Raw genomic sequence first — 16,309 nt, 5'->3', positions numbered from 1 at the left:
GACAAATTACCCAAGCTCAAAACCGTTGGGATAGTTCAATTTTAAATGGTCTCATATTCAGTGTGAAATGTCTCTGGTAATTTTACCCCATGAAACAGAGTGAAATGTTTGGTGATGCTGTGCACAATGAAATACAATACAAACAAGGGTCACAAAACCTTCAAAATATAGGCTGTATTTGATACTTTTGTTAGTATGTATGGCCAATGTGTTATTTTGTTCAACTAGAAATAAATGCTTAATACAACAAACATTTTGCATCTTTCTTTACATGCATCTGTAATATTAAATGTGTCTGTTCTGAGAATTCATTCAGAACTGGGGATTTTTTTTAAAGGGACAGTTCACCCAAAAATGAAAATTCTGGCATTTTTTTTTTCTAAACCCTAATGTTTTATTTCTACTGTTGAACACAAAAAAAGATGTTTTGAAGAATGAAACAGTTTTGGTTAACACTGACTTATCACTGTATGGACAAAACGTTTTATCAAATTATGTTCGAGAGAGAGAGAGAGAGAGAGAGAGAGAGAGAGAGAGAGAGAGAGAGAGAGAGAGAGAGAGAGAAAAAAAAAAAGGAAGAGTCAGGTTTGGAAAATGAGGGTGAGAAAATGGCATTTTTAATTTTTGAATGAACTATGCTTTTTAAGAGTTAGTGATCTAGGTTAATTTGGATAGTAACCTAGATATATTGTTCAAATACGTAGATAGATTAATGGAATAAAATAAATACATTATTTGAAACATCAAATTGAACAATCAGCGTAAAAAGTGCGATCTTTTTTTCAGTCAAACGGGTCGTTCTCTCACCAGTTTAGGGAGGAGCATGAAAAATGAAGTTTTAACGCCCCCTGTCGGACAAGCATGTTCAATTCTACATGGTGCCGCCATTTTAGGATTAACCCGTCGGCCTGACCAACAATATAGACGCAGTCCACTGATTTTAGCATACTGGCGTGAAACTTAAAATACTCTATTTTCAGAAAAAAATGGTTATCCAAGATTTGAGTGATTTTCTAAACCACAGCTTTGTTTACACACTCGAAACATCCACGTTCAGGTTGGATGTGGAAACGGCGCCATCGAAAGGACGATTAAGAAAGTGCTTCTATCTAGCAAAAATGTAAAACAATATCGCTTATAAAGCCATACAATCACTCATTATATAAAGAAAATAAAGCGTATTTCTTATTACATTGTTTAAAATAATGGAAAAAAGCTGGTCAATCCACAGAGAAACAAAACAAAATAAAAAAAAAAATTTCAGCCCTTGTGAGAAATCTCATCACCAGAGCTTTTTAATGTCAAAGAAAGCATTTTCTTCGTTGATACCTGACTCAACCACTGAGCTTTAGTGGGGTATTGGTGATTTCATTTAAATTTAAAGTGAATAAATATGTTCACCATACTATTGATTCATTATTAAGGTGGCAAATACTCGTTTGACATTGCTTCCTGACAAGAAATGCATTGTGTTTATAACAAATGACATTTAAGCATATGGCCATGGATACAGGTAAAACAATCCTTCAGTGTGCCAATGAGAAAAGGTATCATTACACAATTTCGATCATATCCACTTCTTTAGACATCAAACACACTTGAAGTTTTGTGCAGCATCTTTATTCTGACACTGCTAAATGCCAGCAGTTTTGCAGGAGTCGTTTAATGCACTGACATGAACAAAGTAGAAGAAGGGGTGAAGTGCGCAGGCAGCTAGTGTAGGACAGGAGTGTGGGTGCTGGGTGGAGGGCGGACCAGGCTGTTTGGGACATAGGTTAGTGCATGACGTAGTATTTAGTCAAACAAGGGGAAAATGCAACACACAAGTTCTGCAGAGTATACCACATTTATTTTTAATGAACTGATTATGAGAAAGAGAGGGTGCAAGGCCCACCTCAATGCAGACTTAAGAAACGGAAGAGAAAGACTAGAAAAAAAAAAAAAAGATGGGAGGAGAGCAGCCCATAGCAACAATTTTTCTTTAACTTGCAGAAGAAAAAGGAGTAAATGGAAAAATAAGCTGACAACTCTCAAACACGGCCCCCTTTGTACACTATAAAACTGATCCAATGAGCAAAAGCCTTAACAAAATTGGCTTGTCCATTTACCGTCTCCTGCCAAACACCCTCTATTACCAACACAATAAAAAAAACAAAACCAAAAAGGAACAGAAAAACTCAGGACATTCCTGAACATTCGTTAGAATTTTTTTTTTTTTTAATTACAATTTTCCATTTTATTATCTTGGTAAACTTTTTTTCTTCCTCAGAAGGTAATGAGACTTGTACTGACTAGTGGCCAATTAACAAACAAACAATGGAACATCCACTGAGAAGGCGACGATCATTGCACATCCTGACTGGATGGTTTCAGCTCCAATAAAGAGGAGGAGTTAGAGAAATGAGGGGAGGGGGAAACCTGCTTAAACAGGATCCGGGCACACTAGAACTCAATGTTTGCTTAAAAGAAAAAGAAAAAACCTCAAGATTGTAAGAGAGACGCAAAGCCATGTGCTTGGACTGTAAAAACAGATGTTTTTCTTAAACAAAACAAAAACAAAAAAAGAACAGGCGAAAGGAAGAGGCAGCAGAACAAAAATGGGACCAAAAAAAGTGGGAAGTACTGGGTTCACTATTAGAATCCTATAGAATTAAGTTGTAGTCCTATGAATAATCGTGTCATTTTCTTTTACTACAAGTTCGAAGTAAGTCTTTTAGGTCAACAGAAATCAGTCTTCATTTAGTTTCTTTTTTTTCCTCTTTTTGAATCCTTGGTTAAATCTTCCCCAAAATAATTTCTGAAAATATCTGGTTGTAAGATTGGGGAGAGAAAATAGGGCCTGTCAGTCTTTTGCCCAAAGCGGTGTCTGTTACTTCACACGTCCTTGACGATCCTGGAAAAAAAAAAAAGAATAAAAAAAAACAACTGTAAACAATGGATGTTGAGGTGTCAATCTGACAGCAAATTTTAAATTTAGGGCTTATAGGGCTGGGTACTGACACAAATATCATGATTCAATTATATTTCTAATCATTTAAAAAAATTAAAGTTAAGTGGTTGACAAAAACATGATTTATTCAAACAATACTGAAGAACAGGTTAAGTAAAATGCAATAGTGCATACATTTAGCAAAAATGCTCCTCCTTGAGTTCATTTTTCTAGTTGACTAACAAGTTTATATACAGACGAACAAAATTGTTGGTACCCTTGATAAATACAATCAAAGATGACTAAAAATAAATCTGCATTGTTCATTCTTTTGGTCTTTAATTCATAAAATTAGGTTAGATTTTTGCTTTCATTGAAGGAAAAGAATTGAAAGTGGGGGGAAACCTCACATTATGAAATAAATGTTTTTCTCCAAAACATGTTGGCCATAATTATTGGCACCCCTGGAATTGAGTAAAATATCTCAAGTATATTCCCATTCATATTTACTTTTTTTTTTAGCACACCAGGGTGATCATGAACATGAAATTATCCAGCCGAGACTTCCTGTTCCACAGGAATATAAACACGAGGAAACACAAATGCAAAAAATTCACTTATTCATTAATCACAGTGAGAAAAAACAAAGAATATAGTTCTGATGTGTAGCAAAAGATCGTTGAGCTTCACAAAATAGAAAGTGGCTGTAAAAAAACAACAAAAAAAAAAACAACCTAAAAACATTGAAAATCCCCATTTCCACCATCAGGGCAATAATTGAGAAGTTCCAATAAACTAAAATGTTACAAATCTGCCTGGAAGAGGATGTGTGTCTAAATCATCCTATTGCACGGTGAGGAGGAAAGTTTGAGTGGACAAAGACTCTCCACGGATCACAGCTGGAGAATTGCAGAGATTAGTTGAGTCTTGAGTCTCAGAAAGCCTTTTTAAAAAAACAAAAAAAAAAAACAAAAAAAAAACCCAAAAACAAACAGAACCTACATCCCCACAAATTGTTCGGGAGGGTTAAGGAAACAATCTCAAAACAATCCCAAAACAAACATCAAATCCAACACAAAAATGTGTCACTGAGCACAAAAGGAAGCTTCCGCCATGGCCATCTCAGTCCTCTGACCTGAACCCTAAAGAAAATGAGTGGAGTGAACTGAAAAGCACCACCATCATGGAGCTGGAATCTGAAGGATCTGGAGAGATTCTGTAAGAAGGAATGGTCTCTGATCTCTTGTCAGGTGTTCTCCAAACTCATCAGGCATTATAGGTGAAGACTCAGAGCTGGTATCTTGGCAAAAGGAGGTTGCAAAAAGTTTTGAATAAAAGGGTGCCAATAATTGTGGCCAATGTTTTGGTGAAAAACATTTTTCATAATGTGATTTACCCCCCACTTTCAATTCTTTTCCTTCAATGAAAGGTTGGATTTTTGCTAATTTTATGAATTAAAGATCAAAAGTATAAACAATGCAGATTTATTTTTACAGTCATCTTTGATCATATTTATCAAGGGTACCAACAATTTTGTCCACGTCTGTACATTGAATAGTTTTTCTGATGTAAATGCAACATTGTAACATTGTTTACAAGCTGCTTTACTGACGCCTTTCCAAGGATTAATCACTGATTGAGCGATTACATGAAACAGATTTCAGCAAGTAGTACTGATTCTTTAAACAAACCTTTTGATGTTCATTCATGTTTATTTCAGGCAATAATTAGTAGTAAAGTGGAAGAGATGACCAATTCATGCATTTTGCATTTCGTAAAAGCTGAGACCGTTTCATAACAGAAGTAACAAAGCACAAAACTCGTAGCGATTGTTTGATGGGAGGTATGCTACAAAACTTTGATCATTCATCAGCTGAAAACTGCATAGACTAAAAGATTGATTCTTGGAATTTAAGAATCGATATCCGTTTTTCAATATAAGAATCAATTGAAATCAAGAAATCAATTTGTAACCAAGCCCTACCATCTTATTAGAAAAATAACGTTAAAAAGTATAAAAGAGAGATCACATTAAATTATACATTTTACTTACAGATCAAATGTCTTTTTTTAAAGTACACTTGAAAAGTTTGAGGTCGGTAATATTTTGAAAATTATGCTCGAGTTATATTATATTATATATTATATTATATAAATTAAAAGTAATCACTTTATATTAAATAAAGAGGTAATATTTTTAAAATGTAATTCCTGTGATGGCAAAGCTGAACTTTTCAGCAGCCTTAACTCATGTCATCAGTGTCACATGATCCTTCAGAAATCATTCTAATATGCTGGTTTGGTACTCAAGAAATATTCCTAATTATCAATGTTGAAAACAGTTGTGCTACTTAATACCATTTAAAGAAACAGCATTTTTTGTAGGATTCTTTGAATAAAACATTCAAAAGAATAGCATTTATCTAAAACAGAAATCTTTCTGTTTTGTAAATGTCTTTACTGTAACTTTGAATCAATTTAAAACATCTTTGCTGAAAAGTATTACATAAAGTCTGACCCTAAACTTAAATGGCCAACACTGCTTAGAGAACAGGTAAATAATAATAATAATAATAATAATAATAATAATAATAATAATAATAATAATAATAATAAATAAAACAAGAAATGACAATTAATGCCATTAAACCATTTAACAATGTTATCAGAACATATTTTTACTAATTTGTCTACTGACAAGCTCAAAAGGACATGTTAAAACACAAACATGTCTAATGGCAGGGCCTGCTGCCAAAATATATGAAATCTATTATTTACAAGCTTACAAACTAATTTACAAGCATGCTGACAGATAGAGGACATTATGAATGATGAGCGAATCTGCAAGATGCATCACCTGCATTCTGTAGTGGCTCCGACTGGAGTTACTGGAGTACGGGTCACTTCCCTGAACCTCCACCTGCCCAAGAGACAAAGAGTTGAGTCAAATCCTTTTGGAATGCCAAACATCTTTCAAATGCAAATTACGAAGAACAACAACATTTGTATACTAGGCTTAATATTAATAATATTAACAATATGATGATGATGATGATGATGATCATCATGATCATTCCTTATACATCAACCCTTTTGGACCAAAGAATTTGAATGTCCTCTTGAATGAATGATTCAAAGACATTTTTTAAGTCACTAGTCAACATCTAGTGACGTAACAATGTAATTGATGCAATCGTTATTTGAAGCGTCATGTAACTTTCAACATAGAGCTGAACGATTAATCGTTAAAAGATTGCGATTCAAACACCCACGTGATCTCATTCTTAAATGACATGTCTATTAAACCTTTGACAAAAGCACACAGGAACATTCAAACCTGCATTGGCGCTGCCACTGAGCCAGAGAAAGCAGTTGTATAGGTATGATACGGCGTCACAAACAGTTTTTCAACCACACTTCAACACTGACGTCTACAATATTGGTCAAAATAGAGCAAATCACCTTTTGAAAGTAACTTGATGCTTCAAATAACGATTGCACACAACGTACAGATCAAGCGATTACATTGTAACGCAACAAGGTGGCAACAAGTGCCTTAAATGTATGTCAATGAATCATTCAAGAGATGTTCAAACACTGATTCATCCATTACTGAAACAAGTATTGATAAGCAAGTCATTGAATTATTTATTCAAACAGATTAGTAAAAATTACACTTTTTTTAATTAGACAGCAGCATTTAACATTTATTTTCAGAACCTCTAGTAAATTACATGCCATTTTGTTTGTCTGCTGAATATCTCAATATATCTAGAACAGTGTCATCAGCGTTATACCGAAATATAAACTTTTCCCAGTACTTTTGTGATGAATATTGGTAACAGAAATGATACTGTGTGGTTGAAAAGACTGTATGTGAATACCATTTCATATCTATACACGACAACTGCTTTCTTTGGGTCAACAGCAGCCCCAACACAGATTTGAATGTTACGCTTGTAAAAGGTTTAATAGACAGGCAAATCGCTGCCATTTAGGAATACGATTGAGTGGGTGTTTGAATCAAGATCTATTAATGATTAATTGTGCAGCTTTACTGGAGAGTGATGAGTGAACTGGGACAAACTATGAAGCGGCACTCTTTTAAGCCCAAAGTATACTTCGGTTTTTGAAGTATACAATGCACAGAACAATTTCACTTGAAGGCGTTATCTTTAAAACATTTCAGTAAGCAATACTTCACAATAAAGCAAATACATCTAATTCAAACAGAATAATTGCCCTGCTCCTTTGATTCAATGAGCTAAACTGGTGATATCAGTCCACCAATACAAAAAGAACTGTAATGAGAACTCTATTCTAGAGCTTTACAGCCATAATTCATGTCATCCATATAACCACAATAAAAAGATAAAATAAAAATTACCCTCCATTGCTACAAAAGCACCACACACACGTGTGTCAGAAAAAGCATTACTGCAAACACTATATGAAAGATGGGTGGATTATCTGGGCTGGGCTTTCATTTGTTTCAACAATTATGTGCTGTCAGGTAACTATAAATGCTGGTCACCACAAAAATACACTATATATTTTAAAATATACTAAAATATACTATAGTATACATTTCCCTCCAAAAAAAATTTCTTCAAGAAAATGTAGAATAAAAGTGATCACAATCATATATTACATTAGTCTTCATGTGCCATTTTAAACATTCACACATTGTTTTGATTTTTGCAAAAAAATAAATAAAACTGTAGTATGCAGAACTGAAATAAAAAAGCAGCATCAAAATGTTTGTCAAGTAACGATGTTCTCATGCAGTGATGCACAGTAACTGCAAGAGGTGTGCTACCTGTGGTTGGGAGTTTAACCAAAAGTTTGTTATCTGACATACTAACATTCTGGTTAAACAACAGGGGTTATAGGGATTCAAACTGGTAGATGTCATACTAATAAACTCAGCTGAGAGTGAAATTGATTTTTTTTAAAAAGAAAAAAAAAAAAGGGCCTAATCTTTATGAACTCCACAGCATGAGTTAAAAGGGATAGTTCAACCCAAAATAAAGGTACTCATTTCAAACCTGTACGACCATCTTCTGCAAAACAGAATTTTAACTATTTGTGTCCATAAAATGACTGAACCTCAACCTTTGACTGCATGAAAACGGTGTTCAGCAGAAATTAACCCAAGGTTTGGAATGACAGTGATGCAACCGATCAAGATTTCACTGCCGATTTAAAAAAAAAAAAAAAAAAAAAAAAATTAAAACAAACATTTTTACACCAGTAAATTGGCCGATTTCTCTCATTAAGCAAATGTCTTTGTTTTTTATTTGCTCTATAACAGACAAACGGACCTTAAACATTTGAAATTAGAGGAAAACCACTAAATTTGACCATAATCCAAACAAAAACACTACACACATGTAACATGAGCAACTGTTTGATAAAATTTGATGGTATAATTTCAACATCAAGCAAAAACTGAATGGTCTGATTTTAGACTTGTGAAATTATGCTTCATAAGACATACCTGCACAAAACAAAAACAGATGGACTGAACGAAAATGCAAAATCACTCTTGAACAGTAGGTGGCTATACACAAAGCATCGCTGCGCTTAACTTATATGGAGGTACAAAGAAAAGAAAATGCACCCGAAACATTTCTAAAGACAGTCAGTTCCCTTTAGAGACACATTCACCACCAATTCAATATTTTACGCATCGCAAACAGTGAGACATGACAGTATTTGCTCTGCTGGCACATGTGCTCTCTTTGGAATCCATCTTCGCTGTGTCCAGTCTCTGGTCTTTGTTAATGTCCTGTTTACAGACTTTGTAATTTTCCATGCAAATTTCTTTCTTTTTTAAATTATTGCAATGCAGTTTGTGCGCAATAGAGAATAGAGATTGGCCAAAATAAAATAAACTATTATGGCCAGTTGACCACTGCGTCTTTAGAATAACTTGAGTAAATGACAATTTCATTTTCGGATGAACTACCCCTTTTACGGTCTCTGCAAATGGGAGGGAAACAATTGTTTTATGCATACTTATAATCTAGCTCTTTGTGGTTTAGCCATTTGCACAAACCACAAATCTGCATTTCCATTACCTGCAGCAACAATATGCAACAGGTTGAATTTTCAAAACATTAAAAGCGTTTTCCTTAAGTAAATGGGTACGTGAGAGGAAGCTAGGGCTGCATGATATATCGAAATATGGCAAATGTACATACAGTGATTTGCATATCACAAAGGCTTGTGATATCAGAATGATTTTAATAGGCTACTTCAAGAAGTTGCAAAGTCAAAGTTTTAGGTCGACGCATATAGCAGAATACACTGGGCACATGACTGTTACTTACATGTGGTTGGTTAATGTTAAAGAGTTAAGCACAATAAGCTGAGGGAAACAACTCATTGCGAGACTCTGTCTGACACACTCGAAGCACGCACACAGAAAGCTGCCTCTCAGACTGCGTGCAATCCCAAATTCTTGAACGGTCAAATACACAGTTTTGTCAAAATGCCTGTCTTGGAGAGTATTCATGAAAAAAGTAATTTATGTCATAAGTGAACAAACAGTTGGGAAAGAAATCAGATGCATTAACAAGACTTGCGCATTAGGTCTTAAATTGACAGCGGCCTAAAACTGTATACCTGCTGCTGTGTCAAACAAAAGAAAATCAAGAAAAATTACTCACTGCTTGACCAAATAACTTTTGTAACTTTAATATGAATCAAAGTATATTTAATTCATGGGAAGACTATGCAGGGTTTTATTTTTACATTTGATTATTCAGTTTCTGTATCGTTTCTTAATTGAATGCTACTCTTAAATAGATGTAGGCCTGCCTGAAAAACTTAAAGCACTGTTTATTTCATCTTTATTGCATTTGTCCTATTGTTTGTAATTTGCATCTTCAGTCTCATTTTTAATAAAGATTAATTCAAATAACTTATCTTCCTCCCCTAGTTTCAGGTGTTTTTATTTACCTGTGTGTTCTTGATGGTAATGTATAGTTATATCATCGTGAAAAATTAACAAGATGAGCAAAGAGGTGTTGGCATTTTAAATATTAATTTTAAAATGACATTGTCAGATTTGTGGAATTATTTTTTATGTACTAATGTTAAAACACAGCTGAGTTGCTATTTCGATGCTTGTGATGCTTTTTTCCCCCCTGAAAGAATGTGAAACATATTGGTTATGTCATTGTCAGATTTAAAATAATTAAATATAATTTAAATAGATTTTACACACTTGAAGCATTAATAGCATTGCATATCAACTATTGCATTTTTTAAAAAGTTATTGCATATCGCATTTCTTCAATATCATGCAGCCCTAGAAGAAACAATCTTAATCTGCTTCGGATAAAATAAGCATAAAATGTATGATTTCAGATGCAAAATATGAAAAGGACAAGATTGACATTTAACATTTTGAAATCGACATCAGCAGAAGGACTTTGTGAAGAACTGGATTAAAGATAATCAGCTTTATATTCCTGATGGAGCAAGGCCATGGCAGGTTACCTTTTTCACACTTTCCTCCTCTTCCTGACGTTTCTCGTAGTGTGAGAAGTCGTCAAAAATGGAGGTGGTGTGCTTGTAACTTGCGATGATCTTCAACACCTGACGCGCCTTGTCCAGTGGAACCTCCTGAGTGTCACGGGAGTTGGTCACCGGCTTATTCTCGTTATTTTCCAGACGAATGTGCCTCAGTTGACTGTTGGGAACGTCCTTCACAAAGATCCAACGCACATCAAAACGTCCCTTCCACTTGTCCTGCGACCACACGCCTGCACAAGTGTTGTAGTCCACGGGCGATCGCATCTCAGCCACGCCACAGAAGTGCCCGCTACCATTCACGCTGAAGAGCAGATAGAGGGGCCCTTTGTTGGCCAGCGAACGGTACGCAGCGTCCAGGCGCTTATTGCCATGTTCTGTGCTGCACCAGATATTGTACTTAATGGAGCGATGGATGTCGTCCTCAGAGTAGCTCTTGATGATGAAGACGCGACCGTGTTTAGGGTTCCAGTCAAAGTCCTTGGGATTGTAGTTATTCACCATGCGCAGTTTCTCCAGAACTGGGTGGGGCTCTGCTGGCACAGCAACCCCACCTATTCCTGAATTGGGAGGGGATTGGCCAGGTCCGCCCGCTGCATCCCCAAAGCCGTTGGCACGGTTACGCGGAGGCACCCAGCGGGTTGGCTGGGAGGATTGGGGAGCAGCGGGGCCCTGGGATAATGGAGGTGGGACAGCACCCGGCTGGCCACCTGGAGGAAGAGGGTGCTGACCGAGTTGACCAGTAGGAGGCCCTAGCTGTCCGTTGCTGAGGGGCAGCTGCGGAACCCCGCCGGCAGTAGCACCCGGTTGAGGAGACGATTGATTGGGCGGCTGACCGTTAGTTGGCAGGCAAGTCTGCTGAGGGGCTGCTGGTTTAGGCATAGTCCCCTTGTTGTCCCAAGTGCCAATATCCATATTATGTTTGATCGGAGGCGGCGGCAGATTTGTCCCGCCAAGTCCCCCCTTGGTTTTCAGCTTAGGCTGTGGTTTGGCTGGTTTGCTGGCAATGTCCGCCCAAGATGCAGTTTTTGCAGGAGCCATGGAGGCAGGAGGCATAGTGGGAGCTGCAGACACCTGACTCAGTGGCCCTCCAGGAAGTCCAGAACCAACAACTTTGGGTGCCATGTCCCCAGCTCCAATCTTAAGCCCCGCCATGCTCTGATCCAAGCTATTCATTCCCACGGCCTTGTTGAGCGGCTCGTTTGCTGCAAAGGGAGACTGTCCATCAATCATTGCGCCTCCTAGCGTGCTAGGAGCATAGGCGTAACTGCTGCTGTAACCTGAGCTCTGTGTGGACTGTCCCTGAGAGCTGCTGTTCCCCCAGGCAGGGAAGTCAATCCCACTGGGGAAGAAGTTGAAGCCATGCTGTCCCAGGAAAGGATTGCTCCCCAGTGCCCCAGACTGGCCAAACATGGCATCTGGGAGAAAGTGGTGCTCCCCATTGCTAAGCTGTCCATAAGAGGCCAGGTAAGGCATCGGGGGGTCACCGCCTGTAGACCATGCTGCTTCATTCAGCGAATAGGTGAAGCCTATCGAGGGGCTGTAGTAACTGGGCATGTAGGAGTCGGACATGGCCGTATAGGCATTGCTCTGCAAAAACAAGAACATCATATGAGCTTCATGTTGATCATTGTCGGCTGCACAGGTTGAAAATGCAAACAAGTATGATACAAAAGCAGTGGAGGGTTAATATTAACAAGTGACACTGAGGTGCAAGAAGCAAAAGGAACTATTTTCTACCATTTTAATTATCTATACTGTCCATTAAAATCATTTAGTCATCCAAATATTCTCAACTTTCCCTTAACATTACTGCCGTTTTGAAAGAAAATAAATTAAGGAAGTGAGGCTAACAAGGGCTTAAATAACAATAAGAATGTATGCTGCTTGTACAGTTGTATGGTCAGTAGTTCAAATAACTTTCCAAAATTTCACTGGCCACCACAGTTAGTTTAAAATGGTTCACAATTTACAAATAAATTTACACCCAATTACAGTTGTCTAAACATTTTTCAGTAGTTTCACATACACTTTTGTTCAATTTTGGGGTCAGTTAGATAAAAAATTAACATTTTTAGCAAAGATGCATTGAATGGATCACAAGTTACAGTAAAGACACTTGTGTTACAAAACAAATAAATGCTGTTCTTTTCCACAAAAATAAGCAGAACAACCGTTTTCAACATTAATTAGATATGTTTGAGCACCAAATCAGGATAATTCAGAAGAATCATGTGACACTTACGATTGGAGTAATGACCCTGATATGTTGTCTTTGCCATTACAAAAATAAATAATTTTAAAATATATAAAAATAGTTATTTTAAATTGTAATTTCACAATATAACCGTTTTACTCAATTTTTAAATCAAATGCAGACTTGGCAAGCACAAGAAACTAAATTCACCTTTTTTTTTTAATTCCCACGTCCCCAAACTGATGAACAGTAGTGTATATGCAACTGATCCAAATACTATAATGTAATTCTTGCAATAACAAAATGAGCTGACAAAAAAAAAAGTAGTGCACAAGTTTAGCTTTGCTATAAAAATGCATGATTTAAAAAAAAAAAAAAAAAAAACCTCGGATCAACAGGCCATCTTTATTGTTGAGCTCTGCTAACCAACATAAGACTGTAGTAACCTCTGTACTAAAACATCTCTTCAAAAATGTTGGGCTTTGAGAAGACCATTTAGGAACGGTCAAGGACTGGGACACCCCTCCAGGCACACAGCCTGCTCATATTTTCAACACCAGCAATCAGCTTTGTGAAAGCAACAGTGGCACAGATTCCCTACAAAGGATCCCAGCATTCCTTTGACAGAGTGAATACTAGACCCTTTATTCATTTGTCCCATTTTTCTGACAAGACATCCACTGCCAGAAAACCCACTATTTCAGCATATATTAGTGCAAGGATTGATAAATTGCGGAATTTTTCATTTGAATGAAATTCTATTACAGAATGTCTGGACCGGAACAAATGTAATTTGATAATTATTTCATTCCATAATCACCTTTATCACTTCCTGGTAAACAACTGTGCTGCATTTTGCACAATTTCCTATGACTCAATGTGCACTAAAATTGTAGCAACTAAACATCTGCCTATGTACATAATATGATGGATGACTTTACTAATCTAACTTTACTTTACTAATCCCACACACCTCTTTAACCAACTCTCATACAGTATTTGGCCATAGTGATCCCAATAAGAAAACAAAGCTCAGAGACCAGGATGTAATTACGAGCCATAAGGAATCCTCAAGAGAATAGGCAGCAAAAACAATTGCCCTGCTCTTTGTCTCTATGGGTTCCTTTTGTTTAGCTCTGAAACAAGACCTACCTGTCTGGGCTGAGCGTTCAGGTAAGGCTCGAACTCATCATCGTTCAATGTATCCTTTTGGGTAACTGCTCCGTTTTGCACTGGAAAGCAAATGATACAGAAAGTTAGAGAGTATCCACAATCTTTCTTTTTTAACAGCAGCCTCATGAAAAGGATGTAATAAGGTTAAGCCAAAGCAGGAAGTTTTATCTGGGAACTTTTAAACTTGTGTGTGCTTCAAAACCCATGGTACGTTCAAGTCCTCCTGGGAAGTAGGGGATTTATTATTACAAAATCAGGTGCGTTCAAATCACTTTGGTTGGAGTGAGACGACAAAGTACTTTTTCCACACAAAAGCGCAAGGCTTTATAACTCTACTTCTACAAAATTATGAATAATGTACATCAGGTGTGGTTTTGCATTTTGTTTCTATTCAATTTCTGAAAGGTCTGTAAACTGAATCATGATATATATATATATATACACATACATACACACACTCATACCATTATAATTGTACAATACTTTTGTATTTTGTACAGGCAACTTTGTTAGTTTAATTGTAAAAAAATGCATACATTTCAACATTTACCATCAGCTACAGATGCTACTGCCATTGTCTATCATGGTTTCTAAGCGACGGCCCTCAACTCATTATTCCCACTCATAATTACGATTGTGTTGTGCCCTTCATGAATAAAAGTTGAAATCACATGATCTTTCTGACATGGACTTGAACGCACCATCAGATCAATGCACCTGCTGCTGAACTCAACATGGATTCAACACAGACTGTAAAACTCAAAAGAAACAGCTAGAATAAAACAAAGTATCACATCTTAAAAGAGATCAAATGCAGGCGTTCAGTTATCACAGCCAAATTTATATATGAACATCAGAAACCAGCCTGCAATCTGATCTTCATACTAGTCTGTAAAATAGTGTAATCTTAGTTATCATTTAAGTCTTGCTGAAAGAGTACTGCATTTAACTTTGTCTAGTACATTCAACTTAATACAATGTATAGTAATTATTTTATTTACATTATCCTGGCTGTTTTAGCATTTCCCCATTTTTGTCACTATGTAACGTTAGCTGGTAGCGTCTTATTACTAATACTGTATGAAAAACATCCTACTTTTAAATTGAAAAGGAGACTAAAACAAACAATTAAAAGCTCTCACATCATATCCACGTGGTCATGTGCTCTGATTCAACTTGTAACTGGATTGTGAAAGGTTGATACACTTCGTGTGATGCTGAAAATCCCCTTAACAGGTTCCTCCCGGTTTAAACCCCGGCCTCTTGGCCACTGATAGGGATGCTGATCTAAGTGTATGTGGGACATTTACACCACTACTTCTGAAGTAAACACCTAAAACAGTGTTCAAGCAGAGTGTATGTGGGTTTTCAGGTGCTTGAGTGTGTGTCACGCGTTCAGCTGCACTCGGCCTCACTATTCGCCTGTGCTAGGCGGCTAACTAGCGTGGGCTCCAAACACAAGCTCTTCTCAGTTCCGTGAGACTAAAACCAACCAGATTCTCTACTATAAGACCTACGTCTATTCTAACCTCACGTGGGATTGTTTTGAGCAGGTTTAACCGCTTGATTTAATAGCGGAATTGATATAAGCACACGGCCTGCTAACAGCAACACCAACACGAGACTCTTATTACAGCGCAAAAACGGCATGCCAGCACTTCACCTACCTTTGTTTGCTTGGCCTTTCGGTCTCTGGATTGGGTCCAGGTGATTCATGAAGGAGTGAGTTTTGAGAGGAAAGAGGGAGAATAAATGAAGGTTTATATGAAGCTCAGGCCTGAACTCGCGCTGCGAGAGAGAAAAAAACCCGCCTCGACGCCACTTCTGCTCAATGTTCACAAAGTGCCTCTGTTTACCTGCTCCAGAAGGCTGCTGGCTGACATATCTCTCTCCCCGGAGCCTGTGTGTTATACTGCGCGTTTGTTTGCGGGTTAAAGTCAACGGGAAATGTGTGTGTTTTAAGAGTCTTTGCGCCCGTCTCTCTCGCTCGCTCTCTCTCTCGCTCTCTCTCTCTCAGTACAGCTGCAGATCAGACACACAATGGCGGGCTGCAGTTCCTCCACACTTCAACATGGCCGAGCGGGCGCCGCACATTTATCCACTGCAACAGCGACGCTGCTCGGCTTGGAGGAGGAGGTCGTGATGGGGAAATTTTCTTTGGACATACATTTAAATACACTCAAACCAAAAATTATTCAGACATTTTTGATATGTTTAATATATATATTTTTACTAGTGGGTGCAGGACACTATAGTTCATTTATGTAAGTGAGGATAGCAAAATAAAGTAAACTGTGACATATTATACCCAGCAATTCTTCATACAGTGGACTTCCAGTAAAATTGATAAGAATTTGGAACCAAAAATTATTCAGACACTTTGACCTGACCATGTTTTGCTTAAGTGTTATCTGACATAATTAAGATTTTTTTTCTTTAAATCTGAGATCTTGTCATATTTTTTTACC

General features: G+C 37.1%; 1 protein-coding gene across 1 annotated transcript; it reads right to left on the bottom strand.

The window, feature by feature from the left end:
* Positions 1-527: 527 nt before the first annotated feature.
* ythdf2 (YTH N6-methyladenosine RNA binding protein F2) lies at positions 528-15,862 on the bottom strand. The gene is made up of 6 exons (XM_067367222.1): positions 15,698-15,862; positions 15,509-15,533; positions 13,821-13,900; positions 10,439-12,061; positions 5,787-5,849; positions 528-2,893 (listed from the first exon to the last, which is right to left on the bottom strand). The coding sequence occupies exons 1-6, from the start codon at positions 15,722-15,724 to the stop codon at positions 2,870-2,872; spliced, it is 1,842 nt and encodes a 613-aa protein (XP_067223323.1). The 5' UTR covers positions 15,725-15,862; the 3' UTR covers positions 528-2,869.
* Between the last annotated feature and the right edge of the window lie 447 nt (positions 15,863-16,309).

The sequence above is a fragment of the Chanodichthys erythropterus genome, chromosome 18, assembly GCF_024489055.1.
Source record: "Chanodichthys erythropterus isolate Z2021 chromosome 18, ASM2448905v1, whole genome shotgun sequence".
In the NCBI taxonomy this organism is placed as follows: domain Eukaryota; kingdom Metazoa; phylum Chordata; class Actinopteri; order Cypriniformes; family Xenocyprididae; genus Chanodichthys; species Chanodichthys erythropterus.
This window is presented reverse-complemented; position numbering and strand designations above follow the sequence as displayed.